The 27,553-nt window shown below is 36.7% G+C and overlaps 1 protein-coding gene across 1 annotated transcript in view; it reads left to right on the top strand.

Moving 5' to 3' along the window:
* Positions 1–6,200, top strand: part of LOC145662823 (putative ATP-dependent RNA helicase DDX10) — a 55,081-nt gene extending 48,881 nt beyond the window's left edge. Inside the window, exons 14-15 of the mRNA XM_081728723.1 lie at positions 2,292–2,447; positions 6,132–6,200. Coding sequence (XP_081584849.1) covers positions 2,292–2,447; positions 6,132–6,135 — 160 coding nt within the window. The 3' untranslated portion in view covers positions 6,136–6,200. The remainder of the gene's footprint in view (positions 1–2,291; positions 2,448–6,131) is intronic.
* The last annotated feature ends 21,353 nt before the right edge of the window (positions 6,201–27,553 follow it).

The following is a 27,553-nucleotide window of genomic DNA, read 5'->3' as shown; positions in this document are numbered from 1 at the left end:
TAAGGAGGAACTACATAATTTATACGGTTTACCAAACATTGTTAGGATCATCAAGTCTACGAGGCTTAGGTGGGCAGGTCATGTAGCTAGAATGGAAGAAAGTAGAAACGCTTTCAAACGACCATTAGGAAGACCTAGGCGCAGATGGGAGGACAATATTAAGATGGATCTCGCAAAGATTGGAATACAAAGTAGAAACTGGATGCAGTTAGCTAAGGATAGAAGTCAGTGGAGAGCTTTTGTGAATGCGGCATTGAACCTCCGGGTTCCATAAGCCATGGAGTTAGTTAGTTAGTTAGCAATGTTTATCCAAAATATCACACTTATATTTAACTGTCAACATATTCAACTTTCAACATATTACTTCATTACTACAATGCATATATTTATTGCAGAAAAAGTTTGACTCATATAACATAATTAGTAACAGAGTTCTTGCACACTGAAAACTTAAATAATCAGTGTGTTCAGCAAGTCACGATGCGGACTGCCTCATTTCTAAGTCAGTTTCTCAACAACTGGTAGAGACAGAAAATAAAAAAATATAGGCTTTCTTACGAGGGATGTAGGTACCTTTGTGTCAAATTTCATCAAAATCTCAGATGGTCGACTGGGGAGTGTTCGACCATTTATAATGGCATAACCCAAATAGAAAGCACAGGGCCTAGTAAATACAGTGGGTTGGGAGGAGACCCCTAATAAGCAGTATACCTATTTCTGCAATCAATCGAGTTCAAACCCTTCAGTTTGATCGGATATTCAGTCGATTGAATTACAAGGAATAAACATTAATTAATTGTTTCGTTCTGTAATAAGAATTCGTATTTCAGCATTCCGTCTGCAATCTCACCAGATAAAAATTTTCTTCTTCTTCGGATGACACTCTATTGTTGGAATTAACGACATTTTTGTTTCCTAACATATTGTTGTAAACAATTCCTTTTCATTTCTAGCAGGTTGACTGCCATGAGCATCATATGTGGTGCTCACCTTATTTTTCTGTGGGGCCATGAGCACCATATATGATGCTCATGCTCGATATCACAAATTACTAACCTATTCAGGTTCTTGAGCATCATATACGATGCTTATTGTCACAAATTACTGTGAGACCATGAGCATGACACATGGTGCTCGACTCCCATTGGTACATTTTCGGGAGAAGCAAAGTATCGCGACAAAAATGTGATATGACTATCCATAATTGAGCCGAAGGTAAGAAGAAATTTATGGCGTTCTGGGAGTAGTATCCTCAAATCACCTTTGCAGTCAACTTGCAGAGTCCGGTAAAAAGACCTCCTGGGTTTGGCGTTATTGGAGATTGCTGGATGGACATTCTCACACGTGCCACATATTCCGGCGTTCTTACGGTCTGAAGTCGGTTAGGCGATTTTTTCTGAGTGCAGAACCTGTTGCTCTAAAGTTTAATACTCAAACTTGAATAGTTTCTCTATCCGGAACAGAATCATGTTGGCCAAGTCCGAACCGAATGCAAAATGTCCGTTGAGTAGTAATCAAAGAACCACCATTACGAATATACTCTTCAATAACAAACGCACGATGCTGACCGCACCACGCCATTGCAACTACTGAAAGTGACACGTATACCGCTATCGATCGATACCCCTCCGCCGCCGTATTCCCATCACAATTCACCCAGCGCCCTCTCTAAATACGGAAAGTCTTTTGCCAGACCATGTATATATAATTTTCATTCTGACGTGTAAAGTACATTGTAAGAATTCATACCAATAAATGTTCTTTCTTTTTTTCCGCCACCTAACATCGGGATTTACATATTTAAACTCTGTAAATGTTCATTGTGGATTTTACATCATTCTGAAGATATTCTCAATCAATCGCTGTATTATCAGAAAATATTTTGATCCCATGTTACCAGCGTCAAAAAGCCGTGCTTACTGTAATAAAAGTGAGGATAAATTTCAGGTAAGATGGCTGGCTGCGATATCGGAACAAGACTATTTCAATTGAATTACCAATCGACAACGGTAATCGTGCATCTACATCCTTTGGTAACATAGGCTTGGTGGACTTTATACTTAGAGAATGTATGTCTATTATCTATATTAATTTTCCATTCAACGTAGGGCTTAAGAATCCACAGCTTTTGCAAATTGGAAGATAATTAACGCTGAAATAACCAATAGGAGAAAAGGTAAAGAATTTAAGTTAAAACTTACTAACGCTATTATGCTTTTATGCAGGGACAAAAAGATTCTAATATTTCTTATCGTACAAAGGTGATATTATATGAATGTTTGCAATTTCAGAGGGAAGAAGAGGAAACACAAAGATAAAGATACAAAAAGGAGAAAGAAGAAGAAGGCTGCTGAAGTGGACTCAGATGAGTTTGAACCGTTGGATACAGGGCTTTCACTTGCAGAGGAGGAGGAACTAGCGTTACACCTATTAAATTCCACAAAAAGGTTTGCATTATTATTTTTCTATTTAGATCTTAATTTTACTTGTATTTGTGTTCTCTTCCCTTCTAATATTAACCACAAAATTGACGACAGATGGTCAGCGTGGGTTCTGGTTCGCTTCTTGCTGCATTTCAATCCTCCATACGTCAGATTTGATACAAAAAGTGACAAGCAGAACTCGAATCAGTCATTATCATATACTGGTTGATTTGGAGTTTAGCGTCTCATTCAGCACCGAGACTGTATGAGACATTAACGTACATGGGATTCAAACCACATGAACTTCATCGGGAACCGAACCCGGATCTCCTGCGTTGAAGGCGCTTACAGTAAAGCCACGAGGGAGTTCATCACATTCTGTTGAAGCTAAGTTGAAGCTAACTTCTAATTTTTGGAGGTTCGATGATTCCATGTATTCCATGGCACTTGTAGTTAATCCCTAGATCCTGTATAAGTTTGAGTGAATCGTTTTTGGTTTTTCCACTTCTTTCACTTACCAGGCGTCTGCTTTAGCCTATAGGGCAATCATTGGACATTGAGCTAAAGATTTCATTTTCGATTATTTTACTTTTTATTAGCAGTTTAAAACTCAATAAACATGTTTGAAATGTCAAGCAATATGCAGTAGATTTTAATATTTTCCCCAAGATTTTCCGTTAGATTTCTTCACCTGTAACAATTTTCGTTTCAGGCTAAATAAAGCAAAATTTGTATTAGCATCAGGGTGGGCTGGTTTAAACCAGCTGGAAAAAAAAAATGGTTTAAACCAAAAAGAAAAAAGAATGGAAAATGCTTTAAATTGTGTGAACTTCATGGTGACGTTTCCACATATCAGACCATCTGCATTAGTTTTATCTCCTTTTCACCTTCTAATCAAAGTGTCCCATGTTCAATTCTTGGTCGAACCACAACCCTTCTTTCATGTGTAAATCAAGTAGCGGTTTGAATGTCACTTTAAAGCAAAAGTCTTCTTGATAACCTTAGTATTACACAAAGATGTTAAGCGTAAACATACGAAACGAAGCCAAATTGTATATTTCTGCTTGCCTGAATATCTATTGTTTTACAAAAGCCATGGTTGCTTAAATATATTGATAGACATTGGCAAAATTTATCGACTGGTTACGTAGCTTTTAACATTAACTTGGATTGGACTTCGTTTTAATTTTATTGAATGATATCTACATACTATATTTGGAATTCAATACCCTAGTACTGATTATGATACGTTGACCGTAAAATTTTACATGCAAAGCAATAACGGGGTTTGCTTTGCATTTAAAGTAATAACAGGATTTTCTCAATGGCTAAGGTGGGAGTTTCCCGATTTATATTAATTCTGTATGATGGTTTCACTTGTGCAACTATTTATCTTTTTGTCCTGAAATGACTCCTGACAGTTATATTAACAAGTATGTAAAGACCAGTACAACGTATTTTTATCAGGAGTCCTTCATGAGTGAGTCGACAGACTCATTGCATTTGTGGCCAATTAGTCCCGATTTCGAGTCCAAATGGAGAACAATTTCTCTCGGATGTAAGCTGGGAAGCCGTTTGGATTTCGCTTTAAGCTTATATGACCCCCTTCCAGCATAATCCTATTGTTACATAATAACAGCAAGGCGAAACAAACTTATTTCTGTCCGTATGTAATATAAATACATGGAGCAAATTATTTAAACAAACAAACAAAACTGGTTTAAACCAAAACAACGTTTTTTTTCTTCAATAAAATCCATGAATTTTGCTAACCCTGATTAGCATAAGGTTCGTCGCTCGGTCAAGAATTCAATTTCGTACTTCCCTGAGGTATTTTGAACCACTTACACCTTTCATTTAGGTGGTTTCTCGCACAGAAACAACGTTTGTCTTCTTACGATCACTGCAATGACATTAATACCATATATTTGTATTATATACACACACAACTACGATCAAACCAAACTTTGTCATTGAACCACTATGCTTAAATACATTAATGTTCAGTTTTGAGGGATTTTAAATATATATATACACCATACTTCTGTAGTATCCTTATAACATTTTTTTTTTTTTTTCGTTTCTTGAGGAGAGACGACACTTGAGAGTAGCAGTCCTCAGAAAGTGTTTCATTGCTCTCACCTGCATCCAGACGGAAAGAACACAGCTTAATTATGAAAACATCAGGGAATTAAAAAACTCAGGAGGAAGAGAAAATTGTAAACTTCTTGCGAGAGGTATTAAAAGAAACAAGTTGCTCAGTATTAAAGTTAGAATTCAATATTTAAATTATCGTAGGAAATTATTCGAGGCTTAAATCCACAACAAAATAGAGGACATTATATATATATATAAAATGTTCTCTCATCTAAATTTTCGTCAGTTATACTTTGTGAACTTTCGCCTTTACCTGCACAAACGCCGTATCAAGATATAATTGTAAAAGATTACAGAGAAATTCGATAAGGAATGAGCATAAATTTTATCTTGAAAAGATATCTGTTTTCCGATTTTTTTTCTTTAATTCGGTCGATTCAATTCTTTATATGAAGTACATACTTAGCATCTGTTATGGTTTAGCTAAATGATCGTTGACTGCACTCTTTTCTGTTTATAAATCAAACATCTCGAGCAGTTCAAAAATAGAAGAGGCTTAATAACGTGTTTCCGTACGGCACAGCTCTTCTCTTAGTAAGTCCGTTCCATTTTATTCGTTGATTTTTTTTCTTCCTGTTTTTATCCTCCGTGACCAAGATTCCAGGTGAAAGTCAAAAGCTTGGAAATTTAACGGAAATTCAAGAATTACAGAAATCTGTTAGTAGAATGATAAATAATTCAAGTTTGTAGCCGTAATAGGTGTTGAAAAAGGACATGACGAGATCCGAACTAATTGATAAGCATTAAAAGATACTAATTACGAGATACAAATGTAAGGCAATTGTAGTTAAATTGAATGTGTTCTTCCGAAGTTTAAAATAATATACTAGATTGAAAATGAATGAAAGAAGAAAAAAAACCTTTAAAATATAAAAAAGTTATACAAGGTGTCTCAAAAGTCCCCTGACATAGGGTAACTGTTATTATCAGAGTTACAACAAAATGTAAGAAGGGAAACCGTCTTTAAATATGATGTTTTCAATTTAAATTGAAGGATTTTTTTTTTTTTTTAATCGGACAGGCCATTTGGGCTGTACACTCCTTATGCACCCAATGTTAAATGAAAGCGCAACGTTCCCATTTACCTAGACCCACAACATAAGTGAATGAAGTTACTGTTTGAAATGGGGGCTGGCCATCGACACGTTAGGATAAAAGACAGTATATATACACAAGTACTGTGTATTGTAAGGTCTCTTTGCTGATTATAAATACTGTGTATTGTAAGAAAAGAAGTTGATAACTGAATAAAAAAAAATAATAAAAGCCAAATAATAATAAAAGAATATTTCCCCAAAGCCGTCATTTTCTTTTAAAAAGTTTTTTTTTTTTTTTTCACATTCATTCATCTGTAACATGTTAACTATATCTTATGTTACATCAAGATCATCACTCAGGTAGATATCGTAGATATCATTCTTAACAGAGGTGTACATTTCTCACTGATTTATGTAAAATTCATTTATAATGTATCTTTCATGCTTTCGACAAAATGTAATTGATTTTAATACTATATTAATTGTACACTAACTTCGTTTTCTTTTTTTGCAGATGACGTTTTTGCAGATGACGTTCTTTGTATATAATTTCGTACAAAATAAACGTTAATTTTATTGGAAATATTAGTTTATTTATTGTATTATTATTATTATTTATAACCTACTTTACATTGTGTATCTGTGGAAAAGTATCACCAAATGTTGAGAGAAGATTCCTGATATAAAATGAACGATGAAAGTGATCATTAAGGCTCGGATTTCTGACATGTCATATTTTTATCGTGACATTTTTTTAAGGGGGTTGTTTTTGTTTTCTCAACCTCCGTTAAACCACCAAAAAGAGAACTACGTAAGATGGCGAAACGCAAATCAGTCAGACCTCTTCATCGGAGATCGCACATCTTCCATACCAGGGTGTCTTTCGACTTGGAATTTAACCAGAAACCTTGATTTTTCTCGAAGTTATCGTTTTCACTACAGATGTTCACTTTCCTTAGGGATTGTGTTTTCTGAGTGCGTGGATGGCGAAAACGAAAATTCTTATTCATGCATTTTTTCTTATTTCTTTACTCTTCCCTGTGGCAGAGTTCCCACAGACCTGGAAAGTCTTCAGGTGGAATTTCTATCCTTATTTTGTATGTCATTTCGAAATATGCATTTTTCTTACAGGTACATCCCATGTAATATAAGAATTCTCATTTTGATTTACGTATATTCATGAAGAACTTTCAGTTCAAGAACTTTGAATATTACCTTTGGAGCAGGCCTAGCCAGGTTGTACTAAGAAAGTTAATTGTGAATCCGGAATATTTTTATTCTGTAATTCGTAACTTTTCTATTTCTGTTTATATTCTCCTACTTTTAGTGAATTAATAATGATCCACTGTATTAGTAAATTTTGTAAAAATAAAGCAACTGTCTATTCCCATCCAAGAAGAATATGTAGTGACATGTAACCATATAAATTAACATATGCTTAGAATTCAAATTAATAATTTATAAAACTTTCTCATGTAAAAACAAAATTGTAAGAAAAAGTTACTATTATCAAGGGATATAAATCATACAGCAGTTAAAACTGAGAACTTTGCTTGCTTTTCTGAGTTACTGCAATATTTTCTGAACTGGCCTTCTGGTAGGGATTATTAACAGTAACTTTTCCTTATTTAAAAAATATAGATGTGGAATTAAAAAGCGAACATTTAGTAGATATCCTGCATATCAAAAGAAATACTCCTATGTTCAATCTTGTGGAATAGTGAGCGTGAAACTGTATCGAGTGCAGTTGATGCCCGCCAACGGTGAACTATACGATGTAACTGGATTTCTCTAGGCAGAAGGCAAAATTGCATGATTAAAGATTATGACGGGAACTTTATAAGTGATACTGTGTACAAGTGTTAGAGAGAGCTTAAGAAAGAGTTGGCGATCTGACTTGGTTCTCTTTCTGGTGGCTTAACAGAAGTTGAAAAGCTATCGTGCATGTGTAACTAATATAAACACGTTTCTGATTTGTGTGGACATGAAAATATGGCTTTTATTGGCCATATAAAGGCATATTCAACCACATTTTAGCATTAAGTCATATTTGGATCCGAAGTGATATAAAGCTATATTTTTGGTCATAATTAAGGAGAGTTTCACTTATTGCTCAGAAATATATTTGCCAGTTTTGCTAACAAGAACAGGGGCATTCAACTTCCTTGTTTATGCGGTCAGCGATGTTCTGTGACTGATGCTTCAGAGTTTAAGTATATTTACTGAGGATAAAATAACTCAGTAAACTTGAAAGATTATTAATAAATTTCTATTTGATACGAGCCTGGGTTCAATTCGCAGTGCGGAAACTTGGTCGAAAAAGTGTAACATTCTTTTCAGGCCAGCCATCCTGAGTGACCTCATTCTTACCAGCCAAATGCCAAAATTGTCTCTAGCATACTGTTCCCTGGATAGTGTACTTGTTGAAGACGTCATCCTTCACACGAGACGGACTTAAGGCCATAGACGGCGGTAATGCCCAAAAGTATGTGTATATAAATTGCTTTTCGTAAAAATTTGTTGTTCATTTTTTTTCGATTATTCTGTCATATTTAGGGCATAATTGCATGCATATTTTCAAATTTTTTTGGCCATAGAAATCCTATACTAGTTACCGTAAAATAAATTCATTTAGAGCTGTTATACTCTACGGAAAGTGCGAATATTGAAGTGCCGTAATGTAAAACTGTGAGATCTATCCAATCATTTCAGAAAATCCTGCACAAATCATTAGAAATTCTATGTAAATATTCATATTTTCGAACAGTGCCGTAAAACTCAAGAAGTTGTCAAAAGTCTAAAGGGTCGTTATTTACAACTAGGCCATGGAACAGATCAAGGTAAAAGATAAATTTTAAATTGTATGGATCTTTGGCCTTTGTTATGTATGTTAGAAATGGTGGGTGAGAAAAGAACACTTTTAGATATTATTAGGAAGAGGAAGAGAAACTGGTTGGGACATTGCCTAAGAAGAGATTGTATCATGAGAGACGTCCTAAAGGGTATGGTGGCGGGAAAGAGGGGGGGGGGGGCGAAGGAGACTACAATTAATGGATGATATTAAAACAGAAAGATCATACGCGAAGACGAAAAGGTTAGCGGAGGACCGTGGAGCATGGAAGCTTCTCAGCTGCGGCAAGTGACCTGCCAATAAAGGCAGAATACCTATGATGATGATGGATCTTTGGCTGAAGAAAAAAAAGCGATTTTGTGAATGAAAAGGTGCTTTTCCGTAAGGATGAAAATGTTTGGCCAAGTTCGTGAGCTCAGTGATAACATTCCCATGGCCATGGAAACTTTCACCGGATATGGTAGTCATGTGTATTTCATCCATCCATGATCGAAGTCCGTCTCTCGTCACAGTTGGGCACAGATTGGGTTCATGAATGCTAAAAGATTTAGGATTTAGATTTCTGGGCTTTCTGCATCTATGATCATTTAGCTCGTTACGTGTGAAGGATGATGTCCCTTGGCGAGCACACTATCCGGCGAAAGGGAAGGAAGGAAGTGGCCTGGGACCTACAAGTTAGGTACCACCCCGGCATTTGCCTGGTGTGAATGAGGAAAACCTCATTTAGAATGGATGGCTTGAAAAAGCTTTTTACACTTTTTCGACTGAGTGGTCTCACCAGGAATCGAACCCCGGACCGTGAATAAATGCTGAAAGAGTCCAGCTAAGGAAGATAATTTTTTTGGAATGAACAGCACTAGTCCATTATTATCTTTCTCTTGATAGTCGGATACCCAGATCTAGATCGATCGTCTTATCTCTATTGATTCCGATTTGAAATACTTACAGGTGATTTTTTAAGGGTATCAAAGCGTCTCTTTTTGGATGATTCGGTAGAGTACGAAGGTTACTTGGTTTATATCGGGCCGATTTTGAAGGCTGATTTGGTGAATATAGAGCATATTCACACTACAAGAATAAGTCATAAATCTTGCAATATTCTAGTACACAATATAACCGTATTTATTACAGCACAATGAAAGCAGGTTAACATTCAAAATATAGCCCTTCGTGTTGCCGCCCCTTCCTGCCGGTTTCTCACTTCCACGTTGATGCCACGTCTTGTCCTTGGAAGCAAAGAAATGAGTTACTGTAGCTTGCACCTCCTGCGGGTTGGTGAAGCATATTAATTTCAGGAAGCGCACATAGACCAATATAGTTAGTAATTCGAAGAGACAAAATGTGGACCAGGTGTGGCATCAGTTTGATGCCATCAAGTTACTGCTTTTTGCGTTTTTCGAGCCGAGTATAGTTTAGTGTTATAGTGTTGCAGCAGGGCGCGCTTTCTATTCAACATTGCAGGATATTTTGGCATGGTGCCGCATACATCCGCTCCAACTGTTCGGAATAAAAGACAGCATTAATGGTACGACCGTTAGGAACGAACTCGAAGTGAATTATCCCCTTGTAGTTCCACCATACATAGAATATGACTTTATAGTTGAAACGGCCCTACATGAGACTGGTTCTGGAAGTTGACCGTTGCTCAGCCACTGATTTTGCACATTCAGATTTCGTCGCATGTCACAATCCGAATCAGGAAAAGCACTCATGCGGATTTTATGGCAGTTGTCGGCACACAAATCCACTTTCCTCTGAGTCTGAGCAGGGATCAATTCATGTGGCACAATACGGCATCTCCTGATGGTTTTCGCAAGTTCATGAAGGCGACGTACTAGTCTGGGGCATGCCGATGTGGTTTGACAATGATCATGTGCTGGTGGATGGATTTTCCTCAGTGGCTTGCCGTATGACCTCAGAATCTTACCTTGGGGCGGCCGGACCTTGTCTGAACTTTGACGTCTTTACAATCTGGGTGAAATTTCTGGAATCAACAAGGACTATGCTGTGGTTCACTGCACTTTCCCCTTTCGCATGATAAATGTTTTTGATTCCTGCTTGAGTTAGGACACATACAGTAACAGTTCACGCATCGATATTGTTGAGCACACATCGTCATTGCCACTATATTAAATAGTCTGCTTGTCACCTACCTCTTGAGCCAGTCTGACGTACTGATGGGCGATCACGTCGTATATGTGTGCCTGTTGTTTGCATTGTGGAAATATTACAAGACTTGTGACCTTTGTACTTTATAATTGTCCTTCCTTAAAATTCATGAGTAATTTCTTGCGGATTTTTTCTATATTTATAATTTGTCAGCATGAAGAACACCCAATCTGGAAGATTTTTTGGTATATCCCAACAATTATCAAAATTGCTTTTAAGTTCAAAATCTCAATCTGCTTTCACACTAATTTGGGTTTCTTGTCCATCGCCTTCTTAACAGCAAGAAATGTTCCTGGGCACTCGGTGCAGACATAGAACAGTGTGCTCTTTCATTATTTATTTATATTTGACAGTTCAGAGTAAATTGCTGGCAGTACTTGTAACTGACAATGACACTCAAAATACGAGGTGCTTCCAGAAAATAAGTTCCGAAAGTGCCCCAAGATGGCATGAATGGTCAGATGGTGCAACCTGCTGTGAATTGTCTCCACCATCCATACCTATATACATCCGGTCTATACATTTCACCCAACTCCTGCGGATCTGACGTCTACTGCTTTTTAGCATGGAGAAAGCTGATTGCCGCGCGTATATTGCATTCTGCGAGAGACTATACTCGCAGCCACGTATACTGTACCACAGTCCTCTTTATCACTGACGCCACACAACAGGCTCATGCCAGGTTAAGGCTAGTGTTCCTTCTCCGCAACGGCGTCCCGCTCTGATCACCTGTACCATCTTGGGGCACTTTCGGATCTTACTTTTTGGATGGGCTTCGTACTATTCTTTTTTACATTTTTGATAATTTATAGTAAATGAAAGTTTGCTTTGATTGATCGCAAAGTGCTTAAAGAGAAAGAAAAAAAAAATACCTCTATGTATGATTACTTTGGCAAACGAAGACTTAATGAAACAATTTCTCACTGTCAGTTTGAAATTTCAGCTTACCGTGTTAAATCATAAACTAACTGCATGACGTGCAAATAGGATTTCTATTTTGTCTACTCTACAATAACACAAGAAATTTTCTCTGAGTGTTTGCGAGTTTGAATAAAACAAATATAAACCCATTTTTATGGTTATTACTCAGACGAAATTACTCTTATGTATGATATAATTTAAAAATGCAATAGTGAAGTTTGAATCGTATATTCATTCACCAAAAATTATATAAAAATACAAATTGTCAATCTAAAAGTTACAACATTTGTAGATTTTTACGATTACATGTTTCGAATAAACACAAAATACGATTACATATACTGCAATGCTTACCTCACCCTGTACAATTTTTCAGGGAAAAGCTGGTCTTGGAACTTTTCAAGCCGAATGTCTAGTCTTGTTCAAAGCACTAATCTTAAAATAAGTAAATAAATAAATAATTTTAAAAAATCGAGTTCAGCGTTTCTTTCAGCATTAAAGTTGTATGAAATGTAGACTTAAAACAGTTTAACGTGGAATCCGAATCACATGAGCTCCATTTGTTAATCAAATAGCCATTAAAGACCTCTTTTTAAAATAATTGTACTTTTATAAGTGTAACTGAGATATTAATGAAATGAAGACTTAATTTCTTGTCTTTATTTTGGTCTATTCCAACTCCAATATCCATAGTAAAGAATTTACAAAAAATATACATACATGTATATATAAAACTACTGTGTAAGTTTCACGAATAAAATCCGATGACCCTTGTTGCATAGTACCGAAGTTGTCACACCATCAGCATCAGTTGCAAGGAAAACATGAAGCAGTCGTTTTTGATTTATCAATTTTACAGAATACGTTGTTGTATATTCTTAAGCAGTATAAATGTTTTTATGTGATAAGAAACATTACACAAGAACAAAAGCGGGATCACAAAGGTATATATAAAACAAATTATTTCCTCTCCTCAAAGAGGACAGATATTCGAAATCTGACGAATAGATTTTAAGTAGAACTCTGTATTTGCTGCCAAATATTAGTACTATTCTATAATGATTTTAGATCTTTTATGAGATTCAATCATGAAATTTAAACAGCTAAAGGTTGACTCGTTTCCATTGGAACAACTTACAGGCAACGATACATATCAAATTAGGGTTTAGAGAGCAACAAAACTGTACTGTACCTCACATGTATCAGTCTCTCATATGCTTTGTAATGGAGTGAAGATTTATAGTGAGCAAAATAATGCACAAAATCGCTTTTGGGAAAGGTACGCAATGACTTTCCCATCCGCATAGTAAAATAATGTCAGAACAATGGCTTGGTGGTAGGACGGGCTACTGTTAGTTTTACAATTAAATGTAACGCACAGCAGCCTCTTCCACAACCAAATCACCAACAAAATCGCATCCAAAGAAGGTATCAATGAAACTAACAAGACTCGTGGTAAAGATGATCAGAGATATGGCAGCCTATGGGAATCCATTAATTACCACAGCGTAAGCAATCGCATGTGGTCCAACCAACAATGAATCGTATAATCTACGACAAACTTAGGCTGCAAACTATCCACAAGGCCAACGCGCATACAACACCACGGTATATTGCAAAGCGATGCCATCTAATTGGTGACCACTACAAAATTTATTGTGACAATGGAAGAAGCATGGATCTACATAAGAGCCGTAGAAACAAACGGGCTATTATATACCGAGGTACAGTCGAACCTCGATAAGACGAATTTTTTCAAATCTTGAAACTTTCGTAACACTCAATGCTAAAAACACCTCTATACAGCATAGTAATTAGGACAAAACCTCCATAAGACGAATTTTTTGTGATTTGGGCTAGGACTGATTAACCTCTATACAACGAATATTCTTAGCACAGAACCTCTACAAGACGAACACGACCTCTATAGGAAGAATTTCTCATGCTCCCGACCTCGATAGTACGTAGTTTTCAAAACAAGCAAACAAACAGTGACTCAGACGCGTGTCTCGACATGAAATCGCAGCGGAATGCACCCCACCCATCCCTCTTCCTTCCTCAGTCATTGTTTGGCACGTACCTATGCAATGTCCAGTACCGTTTCGGTTGAGTTTTTTCCCGTTGTTTTATAGTTGTGCGTGTGTTAGTACGGCGATGGCGGGAAAAAAGACAAAACGGCGCTAACAGTGGAGTTTAAGCGTAAAGTTTTGAAGCATGTGGAAGAAAACCCAGCGAAGAAGAAAATCGTCATCGCTAAGGAGTTTAACATCCCTCCAACCACGTTAGCAACCATCATAAAAATAGAGACAAGTACGATGAAGCAAGTGGACTTCCTAGGTTCCGCAAACGCGCAAAGAGTGATGAATTTCAGGATGTAGACGAAGCCACTTTAAAATGGTTAAAGCAGTGCTGCGACCAAAATTTGTCAATTGGAGGCCCCATTCTGCAAGATAAAGCTCAGCAGTTTGCTGAACAATTGGGACACGCCGATTTTCGTGCTAGCTGCGTAATGGCTGGCTGGAAATTTTTTTTAAAAAAAGAACGATATTGTTTTTAAAAATGTGTGTGGCGAAAGTGCGTCAGTGGGAAGCACGGTATGCGATGATTGGAAAGAAAAACTTCAGGACATTACTCAGGGGTATCAACCGGATGACATATATAATGCAGACGAGACTGGACTTTTTTTCAAGTGCCTACCAGATAAAACAATGACGTTTAAAGGGGACCCTTGCAATGGAGGCAAACACAGCAAAGATCGAATAATTGTGTTGCTCGGTGTCAACCCATCTGGAAAAAATAAGCTCAAGCCTTTGGTTATTGGCAAGTCAAAGAAACCTAGATGTTTAAAAAATGTGAACGATTTACCGACACCATATATGAATGGTGATGCGTTCAGTGCATGGCTGAAAACTGTAAACAAAGAAATGAAGAAGGAAAAGAAAAACTCCTACTGTTTATTGACAATTGTAGTGCGCACGGAACCATTCCAAACCTGTCAAATATCTGTCCAATTTTTTCCTCCAAACACATCAAAGCTCCAGCCACTTTACCAAGGAATCACTAAAAATTTCAAAGTGAACTATAGGAAGGAGGTTGTTCGGCAGTTTTTAACAGATATGGATCGTGACGTACCGACTAAAATCAATTGCTAGATGCGATGTGGGTGATAACTAAGGCCTGGAGTAACGTGAGCGAGAAAACTGTTTTAAAAAATGTGGCTTTCAAGTGACTGACCCCGAAGATGAGGACGATGATCAACCTCTAACTCCAGCACCCAAAGACACAGAAGTAGACCTAGCTCACAACTGGAGCAAAGTCAGCGAAACACTGGGCATCTAGTCTAGGAGCCATACTACTGACGACTGTTGCACGGAGGTGTATACAGAACTTCTCTTCAGAACTTGTTTCTTGTATGTCTAAGGATAGTTTTTAGCTTCGGTACGCGTTTCTGGAGGTTTCTTCCAAAATGGCCGCCAGCTAATGTTACCTTTCGTGAAAAATAACCCATACCTCCGAAACTATTGCTTTTAGCTCAAAATTCCAAAGGATCAAAATTAATCAGTACATATTTTTGGATAATGTGCAAACAGTTTTAAAAAAATCTATTTTAAAGGTTATAAAAAGCTTTATTAATGAAAACACTGCATTCTTTTACATTACTAAGAAAAAAATATACATTTTGATAACTTACACAATCTTAAACGTAGAAGTGATTATAACTAGGCCTATTAAAAAGTAAAAGCAGTAAATGGTTATTAGTGAGGTCCAATCTCTATATATAATATGATAGAAGCTAATTCCAATCATCGTGATACTTTGAAAGTTCACAAATACAGAATCTAAAACAGGCTTCCTTCACAAACAAGTGTTTAGCCGTGCAAAAATCTGACAAGTAGAAATGTGAGGGAAGTCAGGAGGAAGTTGTTCTGCGATAATTTGAGGACTACACCTTGTTGCAAGTTCTACATAGCCATATTCACTACGATTACGTATATCTGTTAACAGACTGTACCACCAGTTAGCTCGTAAATATGCTCTCTCGATATTTAGTGCCGTACTAGATGATGATGGTGGAAGCTTTTTGAGATCTAAACTTTTTATTCGATGGTATTTCATGATTAAGTCATCCATTCTCCTAAAGTCTTTAGACAATATTCATGTAAAAAACTATTCAGCATTTTCAGTTATTGAGGTTGACAGTTCATAAGTCTTTAATCAAGTATGAATAGTCTTCTGCCACCTTTAAAGCTACTTATTTTGTACCACATTTGCTGGTAGTATCACATCCACTTAGAGGATGAATCGTAACTTCAATAACTCCTATTGAAACAGATTGACATACATCGTATACTGGGATATATCTTGTAAATTGTCCTTTTCTAGAAAAGGTCCAAAATTCGTTTACACCATTCGGTTCAAACTCTTTATGAAAATAATAAACAGCATAAACAAACACATCTCTGTCTAATAATGGTATTAACATACTAACGTTTTAGTAGTTAAAGCATGATTTATATGAAAAAATATTCTTTCATCGACTTCTGCAAGGGTACTACACTGATGATGATCTATCACATTGCTTTCTTCTAATTTGTGAGCTTGTTCTCCATCCATACCATGAAAACAAACTATTTTACTTGAGAACCTCTCCTTTTGTTGAATAAAATATTCTACAGAGCTGTTGAAATTGTGTTTTGTTTTGAATTGAAGCCGAAAATGCATCCATGTGCGTAGGCAAAGGTGTAACACTGCTTGAGATTGTTATCTTAATTGGGTCCTTTTTAATTCGTCTCAATCTTTTTGCAGCTTTTATATTATTATCTTTGTAAATATCAAAGACAATATCAACCCTTTTGGATGATTTGGAGAGGAAAATTATCCTTTAGCATATTTTCAGCGAAATTCCAAAGCTTTTCATTGAATTTACAGCAGTAGCAGCTATGGTGCAAAGATGAAGCATAAAATGAAATACTATGCAGGGTGTGTTTGGAAGACATTTGGGATGTAGTTTTTATTTTTATTTCAAGCTGTTTTACTAATTCTGATTTTTGTGATTTTATTAGATTGCCATCTTTGGCCAGAAAGAATGATGTTGATGTTAGCTCAAATGATAAAAATTTATTAATTGAATAGCCACGATATTTTGAAATATCAATTTTTCTCTCAGCATTATTAGATGTTTCCACTTTCACATTAATAATTTTTGATTTTTCTTTACTCTAGTGACTTCTTAACGAAAGTGGATCTATCGTAATGTAGACCATATTCATTTTTTACAATTTCACAAATTCGTCTATGGAGCATACTTACTGAGTATGTCTCATGCTTGATTATGTTTTGTAATGCTACAGACTCTTTCCTCTGGGTCATTCCTATAACAACACATTGCCCTTTAGCTGGTTGATTGCAGCACATCTCCAAGTCCCGATTCATACCCAAATTGCTGAACTTCCTTTTCCATGTTGAACAACGAATTCATCTATTTTTTAAAGACTCTACTATATCAGGAAGTTTCAAACAGTCTTTATAATAAACTTAGTCCCATCTTGCATAATTGACTTTGAGAAAGTCAAAAAACAAATACAAGGTTCTGCCGAATGCACATAAACAGAGATCCCAGTTCCGCTCTCTAATAGCTCTAATGATGTCTCTTAATATAAGGAATAAGTGTTTAGAAAAATAACGAAACATTTGGACTTCTGTTCTTCTTGCTTGATAAAGGTAAGAAAGTCAGCATGGAAGTCCTGTAGAACAACACTCATCTTCAGTTTTCTTCTTCGCATTATAATACGATCCTTGTTCTTGCACAAAATTTCCAGAATTTTGAATTAATCAAAGAGTACTGGTACTTCTCAATTTCATATTTCATAAAAACTGTTGAAAGTAGATTCACTGTACGGCTTCTACTATTATGTTCATGCCACGAACTCCTCTACAGTAATGATTACCTTGTAATGCACTTTCGACCACTTTACGACCAAATACTTCAAACCCACTAATGCTTCAAAGATTCCACTATCTTTGAGATATAGCCCAAGACAGCTTATTATGATTTTAGTTGTATGAAATGAACCCAGTCCAAGAAAGATATTTTCAAATTTATCAGGGAACTGCAACTGTAGTCCCTTGGCTAAATGGTATAGTCCTTCGTCACTCCACGTTAAATGGTACGAGCTTTTAACAGTTCAAACTATCATTCAGTTTTTGTTGTCTTTACCAAATGTAAAACTATTCAAATCTAAGCTCTGAATTACTGTATTATGGGTTGTATATTTTGAAATAGTACTAGGACTGTGTCATACGAGCTACCAATCCCTGATTTTGTACCTTCTTGATGGTCAAAGTTATCCATAGCTGCTCAAAACAGAATACCTCTGGCTAAGTGTGTTGATAGTGGGATACGGTGATTCACTGTAAGTTCCACACCTCTTGCTTCGAAAGAATGATTCATTCTTTGAACAGTATTATAGTTACTGCATAAACCAACCTGGTTCAAATATGTTGTTAAGGATTTAAATTTGCATGTTCTATAAACTGAATGGGCAGTAGAGGCATGAAATGGGGTCTTACATATAACACGCATTTCAAAACTGCTGGTTTTCTTCTGTCGTTTTGGTGCTGGAATAAGTTGTACTTTTTTGTGATCTTTATTTGTATTTTTACAGATGCAGCTTTCTAAAAACCTAAACCTAAAACAAATCAAATAATTAATCTCACATACTTAAAGTTTTATCATCAAGTATAATTAATGGTTTCAAAAATAAATTATATTCACTGTCAATATAAAACTTTATGTAATTAATGAAAAAAAAATGGCGCATCTAATTTAAAATAATGTGCTGATCAATTTTGGCCCTTTGAAATTTTGTGCTAAAAGCAATATTTTCGGAGGTAGCACTCTGGCTGGTCGGCCATATTGGAAGAAATCTCCCCATACCAGAAATGCGTACCCACGCTAAAAACTATTCTTAGACAGATAGGAAACTAGTTTTGAAGAGAAATTCTCTATACACCTCCGTGCGACAGTCGTCGCTAGTATGGCTCCTGCACTACGTCCAAGAAATGGAAGTTTGAAGAATTTGTTGACTTCGACGATGATGTAGCAGTATGTGGAGAGCTAACGGATGAAGATATCCTGGCTTCTGTTCAACCATCAAATCCTGAAGAAGATGAAGCAGCTGAAGATGATGAGGAGGATGCAGGGGCGGAGAGTGATCGACCTAAACTGTCAACGAAAGACGCAAGAGAAGCTATTGAAGTGCTAAAGTGTTTTTCCGTAAAGAAAAATGGTTTAAATGAAAGTGTAGTGAAATTCATCATCGAGTTAGATTGCGTTTTAGATATGGTAACCATTCATGCAGGTAAACAATCAAAAATTGATGACTTATTAAAGATTAGTCAGACTTAGTCCTGTTCAGTAGTTAAATTACTGTATGACTTCTTGATTGCAATTTTTTATCTTTGCAAAATCCTGTATGTACTGTACAGGCCCGCAACTAGAGGGGGGCCTGGCTCCCCCTAAACTTTTCGTGACCCATCCACACCTCAATACAAAATGCCATCACTAATAAATAAATAAAAAAAAAAAAAAAAAAAAAAACGGCAAGCGACCGGAAAAACCTGGAAAAATCAGGGAATTCTGCTAAAAGTCAGGGAAATTTAGACTCAAATCTAATGTTTTTGCAATGTAAATTTCTTTTGCTGGGAAAAGAAAAGCCTAAAAAGAGTCCTCCCTCTGTGTATCGCTAACGTGTATTTAATAACGCTTCTAGCAGGTAATCTACTTGATAGAACTAGAGATATGCTTATAATGCAAAGGGGAAGGGGGAGCTAGAGGATTTTTCGATTTCTATCAAACTGTCCACCTGATAGACCCGGTTCTATCAAAGTCATTTCGAATTTACCGAGGTCCATGCTAATGGGCGCTTCCGAAAACATCCTCCGTCATGTCGCGTAGCACCCTTCCGCTATTCTCACTCGATTATGTCGTTACTCTACGTGTCCGAATTGCATCTGATAATCTTTTGTTTTTATTGCTGTTTCTGACAGCAGGGGGCAGGTGTGTCACGGTCCGCGCCTAAAAGAGGCCTCCATTCTACATATTTGCTCAAATCATTACTTTTGAAGTACTTTCAAAATATTTTTAAAGGTACCGATAAAAATTATCTCTTGATGGGCCAGTCCTACCACCTCTTGTTGTCTCTCCACAACCTGATATAATTATGCGATGCACCCACTGATCACAGTATTAGTGTGTAGCTTGTATGTAAAGTGAGAGTTACTGCCGCGAAATCTTTTAACTTATTAGGCGGATAAAGTTATCCACACATTGTAGGAGTGGCCCTATAAATAGCCCATTCCTTAAGGATATTTGAAATCAAACCAGTAATTATAACTGTTAACTAGTCATCTTACTCCCATCGTTTACTAATTACATTCGTTTTACATTGCTTCTCATTTTAAATAAAAACAATAATGAATATATCAAACCGTTCCTGCTGAATTTGGTCACCCCAAACGTTGGATACCAACTGAGTGATGGTTGATTCGGAGGCGCCAATTATGGCTAGTAGATCTTCTGTTAAATCGGACTATATCCGGTAGACTGTTCGGTAGAAATCGAAGAATTCCCTTTGCGAAATCTCCGTGATGAGCAATCGAATAATTTCGAACGTGCCCTCTTGCTCGCTACGTGGCTTTCACTTGTTATCCAGTGAGACTATTCCTTTGTTGTTTCGAGATGAAGTTGGTTTGTGTTCATTAGTTAAGTTTTCATCGAGTAGCATAATTTCTGTTCGTGTTTAGTGATAAAATTAACTTCCAGTGAGTGCAGTTATAAAACATTCGTGTGATACTAAACATACTGTATTTCAGTCTGATTGGTTAAATGATCCTTTATTTCGTTGTTGGATCCAAAGAGTGCCCGATAACACCAAAGCTTACTGCAAAGTGTGTAAAAAAAAACTTAATTTGAGCAACATGGGCCGCTGAGCTCTTACAAGCCACATGAGTGGTGACAAATACAGAAAAACTTTGATGCTGTACGTAATTCAGCAGCCCCATTACATTGCTTTTTCGAACAAGGAAAGAAAGTTCAAGAAAATGAACAAACTGTGGAAACGGATCCCAAAAGTGTCAGTGTTACAAGTGAAGCTTCAACAGTATCGGAATTTCAGAAGGGAGAAAGCAAGGAAGCTTCTTCAACAACTAATCCTGGACAGACTAAGCCTACTCAAGGTACTTCTAACCGTGAATTAGACTTATTTCTTCTCAACGATAGTGTGACTAAAGCACAAATTTTGTGGTGTCTGCAGAGTGTAATGAGACATTCTTCTTTACATACAAGTGGCAGTGACGTGTCTATGTTTCCAGTTATGTTTCCGGACAGTGCAATTGCCGCCAAAATGAAACTGCAGCGAGATAAAATAGGATATGTAATAACGTATGTTATTGCACCTTTTTTCAAACACGAACTTTTGAAAAAAAAAAAGTGATTTTGTTGTTGTAGAATTTGACGAGTCATTAAATAAAGTCTCCCAGAAACAACAGATGGACATACATGTGCGATATTGGGATAGCGGTGAAGAGAAAGTTAATACACGCTACCTAACTTCAGTGCTTTTAGGCCGGTCCACCGCCCTTGACTTACTTCAAGCATTTAAAGAAGGCATAATGGAATTGGATGAAACTAAGATAATTCAAATATCAATGGACCATAAATTTATGGCCGAATGTGAACCATAAATTTTTGAGAGATTTAAAAGAAGACCTCAAAAGTACCAAGTGGAGAATCTGTCTTGGACATGGGAAGTTGTGGATTACACACAGTGTGAGTATATGTAATGTAGCCCAAGTCTGTGCACATTTTGGGGGTTAAGTGCATGAGATGTCCCCCGTTGCAAACTAAAATTATAAAAAAAAATCTGTGTAGGAACAAGAAATAAGGCTGCTGCTGTGTCGGATAATACATATAATAAGGGAAAGTTCCTAGTTATTTTAGCAGAAGTGTATTGACACTACTCTGATACATGGTTCCACCGATTTTGTTCAGTTCTCAGTTTTTAATTTTTTTTTCGATATAATTTTGCACATTTTAAATTACGCTAGGTTGGACCATCTTAACCCGGAAACGCCCACCGTCCCCTACAAGGGACATTTCTTTAATTAATTATATTTACTAAGTTACTTTTCGTAAAGCAAATATTTTTATACATGTGATTAGTACTAGTGTGTACTTTCACTTGGCATCACTGTTGGATTGGAACACCAACTGGCGGCAGACAGATTAAGCGCGAAGTTATTGTGTATAGAGGATTTTCAAAAACTTTTGATTTCGCTTCGAATGGATGTACACCTGTGACAGGACTACAGCAGATTCCGAGTGATTTCAAGTGTTACTTCTGTGGATTTATAGTGTACTTGAATTGTGTAGTGTTCTTCACCTTTTATTTTCTCCGTGTGTTGTGTATTAGTGGAAGGTTCCTCATTATTATTATTTTCTCTTTCGTCGCTGCCTAATATGGCAACCTCATCGGACGGACACGTGCTTCGATCCACTAATATGGATACTTCTCCGCCTACCAATTCTTCAAATTCTCATGTATCAAATGTGCCCTATGCACATACTAACAATAATAGTTATAAAGATCACCATCTTGGACCTTATGTCGTCCACGTTTCCTCCACTTCTGCTTTGAGCAAACAGCATTCTATGAAACTAGGTAGACTCTTATACAATAATAATCTAACAGATGTAACTGATATTCGTACTCTTGGCCCTCAGGGCTTAAAGGACTTTTTTCGTACTGGCAAAGCCGCCAACGATTGTAATATATATACAGTACCTTATGTAAATCCATTTTAATCTCATTTATACATATCATTATTTTTTTTATCTAATTTGCGTATAAAATATGTTGTTGTCGTATAATCATTTTTTATTTAGTGTTAGGTAGTAAGTACAGGATTAATTGTAGAAGTAATAGTGTAGAGTTAATTCCATTTTTTATGTGTATTATATTTGTGTGTGTTTGATATTATTGTCATATGTGATGGATTGAAATAAGTCAGAATTTTAATAAATATTGATTTCAAATGATATATAATTGTAAGGCGAAGCTCTGGATAAATTCCATATAGAAAACGTAGGAAGTTGGAACTCAGCTCGCATGAAACCATGCACATAGAAAAAAAAGAGAAAAGTTTGAAGACAAGATTCTTTGTCTGCAACCAGAGAACACCCATGATTTTGAAGCAACTGGTACATCGTTGCTAACTCTATGTCCATAGAGTAGGTGTATATGGCTGAAATTCAAGTATCTAAGGGCATATAAAATATGAAATGAAATGAAATTTTTGAGTTTTACGTCCCACGGTTATGCCGGTTAGGCTAAAGGAGACGGTGAAGATGAGAGATGAATGAAATGGTGGAATGAAGAAAGTGGGAGGAAACGGGAGAACCCCGAGAAAACCCACGCACACGGTGTTTGTCCACTACAAAGTTCACTTGGCGGGAGCAAGGTTTGAACCCGAGACCCCTAGCACCAGAGGTGAACGCTCTACCATTGAGCCACCGCGGCCCGGCATATAAAATATATCGACGACAATGTTACTACGATCGGATACGGTGACAGCTGGAGACACCGAGCCGAGAACAGCCATTGTTAAAAACGCTTGCTGGAGTTGAGAGGTATATGCGAAATTTTCATATACAAAAAAGTGTGAACTTTTGTCTAACTGACCAGTTTTCACACCTTTTTCCTTGCAAGCATCATCTCCAACGAAATTTCCGCCAGCCCAAGACAGGCCTAGCAATTTGAAGCTCCCCTCACCTTACCGGAGCAAAACGAGCATTCCCTGTAGAAGCCTTCACGACTGTAAATAATTATACTTCCACAAGTAATTCTTTAAGTGTTGTAAAATTTTTCTTGAAGTTTCGATATCGTAGTATGTAGGATAGGTTAGTCGCTTAATAGTATGATTTAGTAAACAATTAAAGAAAGGCTTATTTCGGTTCAGGACGGCAAGTCCAACAGTATAAACCTGTGGGGGATACATAATAAATGTAAGAGCGACAATGTTGTTGTCGGTGAAACAGACGTCCTGGGGAGAAAAAACAGCACCCACGTCGAACAAAATGATGAATTATTGTGTTTATACGATATGACAGCATGTCATATGTTCATATCAGGTGTATTAATGTATGTCAATATTTATTTTAATGTGTTGTGCGGTGACAAACATTTCTATCACCGAAAAACAATGTAAATAAGCGAAAATCTCAGCTATAGCAACCCCTCATGCAAGTGAACCGACTAAGAGTAATCCCGCCAGGTGGCACCACTGGTGAAAGTGAGAGAGAGGAAGGGGTTAACTCGAGTGCAATGCATGCACATTTTGTTTAAAAACGAATTTATATATTTAATAGTGATAATGTTAGTGAAGTGACATATATTGAACGAAAGCTTGACAGTTCCATTAGACAGTGCAAGCGTCGGATTTTAAATAGTGTTAATCAGTTTCATGTAATTAACACGAGAACATGGCAAAGTGTGAATTGAGGTCAGAAGGTAAAATGACCTGTGGAGGAAACCCTCTGGTACCGCATTCTTCCCCGCCATAAGATTTGCAGTAGGTAGAAAGCGAGCCCAGACTTTTGACAACAAGAAGTGTTTGTTAAAAGAGAATAGGCGCGAGGAAGATGGGGAATTGGTGTCTTGTCAGAGCAGAGGATCACAATTCGCGCCCTTCGGGGATAATTCGTGTCTTGTCGTCAGAAAGCAAGAAAGAAAAGGAAACAAATTTGAGTGTCGATCACCCGAAATATGTAACCGAGTTGAGGAACCGGTTGGAGAAAGCATACCAACGTGCGAACCAAATTAAGGAGGAGAAACATACAGCCTACGGGAAAATGTATAATAAGGGTAGACGCCCAAGCCCTTTTAAAATAGGACAAGATATATGGCTGAGGGTCATTAGAATTTCCTCTCCTACACAGAATATTAGTGCTTCTTTATCGAATCGATACTCTGGGGCCGTGGAGGATAGAGGGCCAGGTAGCCACCAATACATTTTTGGTGAGAAACAAATGGTCGAGAAGAATAGTAAAGAGCAACGCAGATATGATGAAACCTGTTTTTAAAGCTCCCGACTTTGCTAGACATATCGTCGAATTACAAGCGGAGCACGCAAAGAAAATCAGTCCAAACGAGATAAAGAAAAAAGATGGGGGAGAGTAAAACTACCCACCAACCCTGTAGTTTGATTTTTTCCTTTTTCTTTTCTCATCCTCTAAGTTTAGATTTTGCCAACAACTACCCTCCTTAGAGATGTTTTTATTCTAGCTAGTTCTAGTTTTATTCGCTTCGAGATCAGTTCAGGACACGAGAGGAGACCAAACAGATCGGAGCCGCAGTTTTCCTTTTAAATGACATTAAGGCAACATGTCTCGCCAGTTTAAGTCTGCTGTGATGACTAGGTCTGTATACGTAGATGCTAGACCTAATCCAGACAACCCATTAAAGCTTCAACTATTATGTCATGTGGATGCTCCAAAAAAAATAATAAAAGGAGAGCAACGTTTGCTCGAGGAAACAACCGATTCCAAAAGGAGCACAGCTGAACTAACACTCCAAGACATTCGTGACTTGCAGTGCGAGCAGCAGAAAGAGGGGCACAATTTTATTGAGCATCTTCCGGGTCCATCAAGTACACAGCAGGAGGACGAGGATTGCATTGACCTTTTTACGGACGGTGAAGGACTGGGAATACCGAGGACTCCTGGAAAAAACATAAAGTTTCCAGTGAGAAAGGAAGAGGCCTCCAAAATCAAGAGGAAGCTCGATCTGTGAAAATTGGATTTTGTAAGTGAATACTTTTTTTTAATTTTTTATGAAGGTGTAATTTGATTCAATTTCAAAAACTGAACGAGACATTAGACTTTCGAGGCAGCCGTAAGTGCTCGAAACATATTATTAAATTTTGATTTTTTTTTTTTTTTTTTGTGTGTGTGAGTGTTTTGTAAATACTGTATCTAGTGAGTGTTTTCTTAAAGTGAATTTTTCCCTCAATGTGAAAGGGGGAGAAAAACTGTTCCGGACTCCAGACTTTTGGGCATACATAAAACCCAAATACATATTATCAAATTTTTGTGTGTGTGTGTGTCTGTGCAATTTTGTGTTTAGTGTTGAATAAAAGTGATTTTTCCCTTAATGTATTCGGGGGAAAAAGAAAGAGACGATAAACTATGAAAGTGAAGTGGAAAACAACTTCTTTTCTTCCTTTTTTTAAGGTCGCGGTATATGCAATGAGCATTTTCAGGCTCATTGCTAGTTTTGTATATAGTATATCTACATATATTTTAAAATATTTTAATATTCATATTATTTTCTTTGGTTTTATTAATACATATATAATTAGTAGTTAGTACCAGCGCTGGTAAAAACATGATAAAATATTGTGAATACTTATTAATCTTTTATATATATATATTTATATTTCCTGTTTGATCATTTTGTGTATTGTTGAATATATATATATATATATATATATATATATGTGTGTGTGTGTGTGTGTGTGTTAATCTGAAAATTATCTTTTACAGCTTTAGAGAAAATATTTCCAAGTTAGGCTAAAGTTTTGTTTTTGGTAGCTAGCTAGTTTAGTCTGAAACACTGCTGAGCAGAACGACAGCTCTCCCGTTGTTGCGGAGTGGGGGGGGGGGGAGTTGTAAAAATCATATATAAGAAAGAAGGGAAATAACAGAGAGATGGCAAATTCTTCATTCTTTTCAAGCAGTTGAGACGGAACTTTCGGGAGGAGCCTCCGTGCTCCAGTGATCTCGTTTTTTCTTCGCGACTTTTTTTTCTTAAGTCAGAAGAGAGGGTGCAGCCGAGGAGATGGCTGTGGCTTCGGACCAAGTTTTAGATTTGTATTAGAGGAATATGAATCGGAATATTTAAATTCTGGTTGTATGTCCTTGGAGCTTAGACTAAGGATAGGTGCGATCTCTGGATAGGAATTTGGTGTGAAATGTATTTTAATAGGGACCATTAGATCTATTGTAGGCAACGTCTGGCTATTACAGGAATTTTGATTGAATTTTAGGGAAGGCCGTTGCTATGGCAACTGGAGCCGAATAAGTTATTATTATTATTATTATTATTTACAGTTAGTTGTGTTTGACTAGCTGGATTAGATTATTTTACACAGCTGATTCCTCACGTAAGAGGATAACAGGCTGTGAGGTTTGAGATTGTTTCCTATTACTGAGCCTTGAATGAAGGTGCTATATTCCTAGTTGAAGGAAATTTCCCTATTTCCCTTTCTTCCCTGATTAATGATTAGTGGCTAGTTTATTTTCCTGAAGGTTTGTCTAATAAAGGGCAATACCTGAATTAGGGATTTTAGGCCAGCCAGTCCTCAGAATTTTGGGGCTGTCTTTAGAGACTTCGAGGTTTATGATGGCTTTACGTGAACGCATGTTCAGAACCTCTTTTAGAGAAATCTTAGTTATTCTTGGATTGAACGCTTCCGGACTGAAGCAAGCAGAATTTAAGGCATTAAGTAGGCGGTGACCTCTAGATCTAGAGGTGAACCTAATTTTTTGTTTTTTCATTTTGCAACTGAACAAATTAGAGAACTAAGAAACTTTATTAATTAAGAATTTATTAATTAAGAAACTTTAATCCCACTAGGGAAAATTCCTTTTTTTTTTGTTTCCTTACTAAAATTTGGTCTAATTGGAAAAGCCTAATTTATATAAAATTCCCTGAACCTTGGGTATTAAGATTAAGTTATATTTGTTTTGCTAATTACCCTAGACAATTAGTAAACATATTTTATTTATATTATGTAAGCGTCTCTTGGAATTAAGTCTCAGGTTTTGATACGAAGAAGAAGGGACCTTTACAATGTTAGTAACAATAGTAGTAGCAAAAGCAGTAGTAGTAGTAGTAGTTGTTGTTGTTGTTTCAAAATCCTTTTATAAAGATAGT

The sequence above is a fragment of the Thermobia domestica genome, chromosome 1 (genome assembly GCF_964235325.1).
Source record: "Thermobia domestica chromosome 1, izTheDome1.hap1.1, whole genome shotgun sequence".
Classification (NCBI taxonomy): Eukaryota; Metazoa; Arthropoda; class Insecta; order Zygentoma; family Lepismatidae; genus Thermobia; species Thermobia domestica.
Note: the sequence above shows the minus strand (reverse complement) of the source record. Positions and strands in the feature narration are given on the sequence as shown.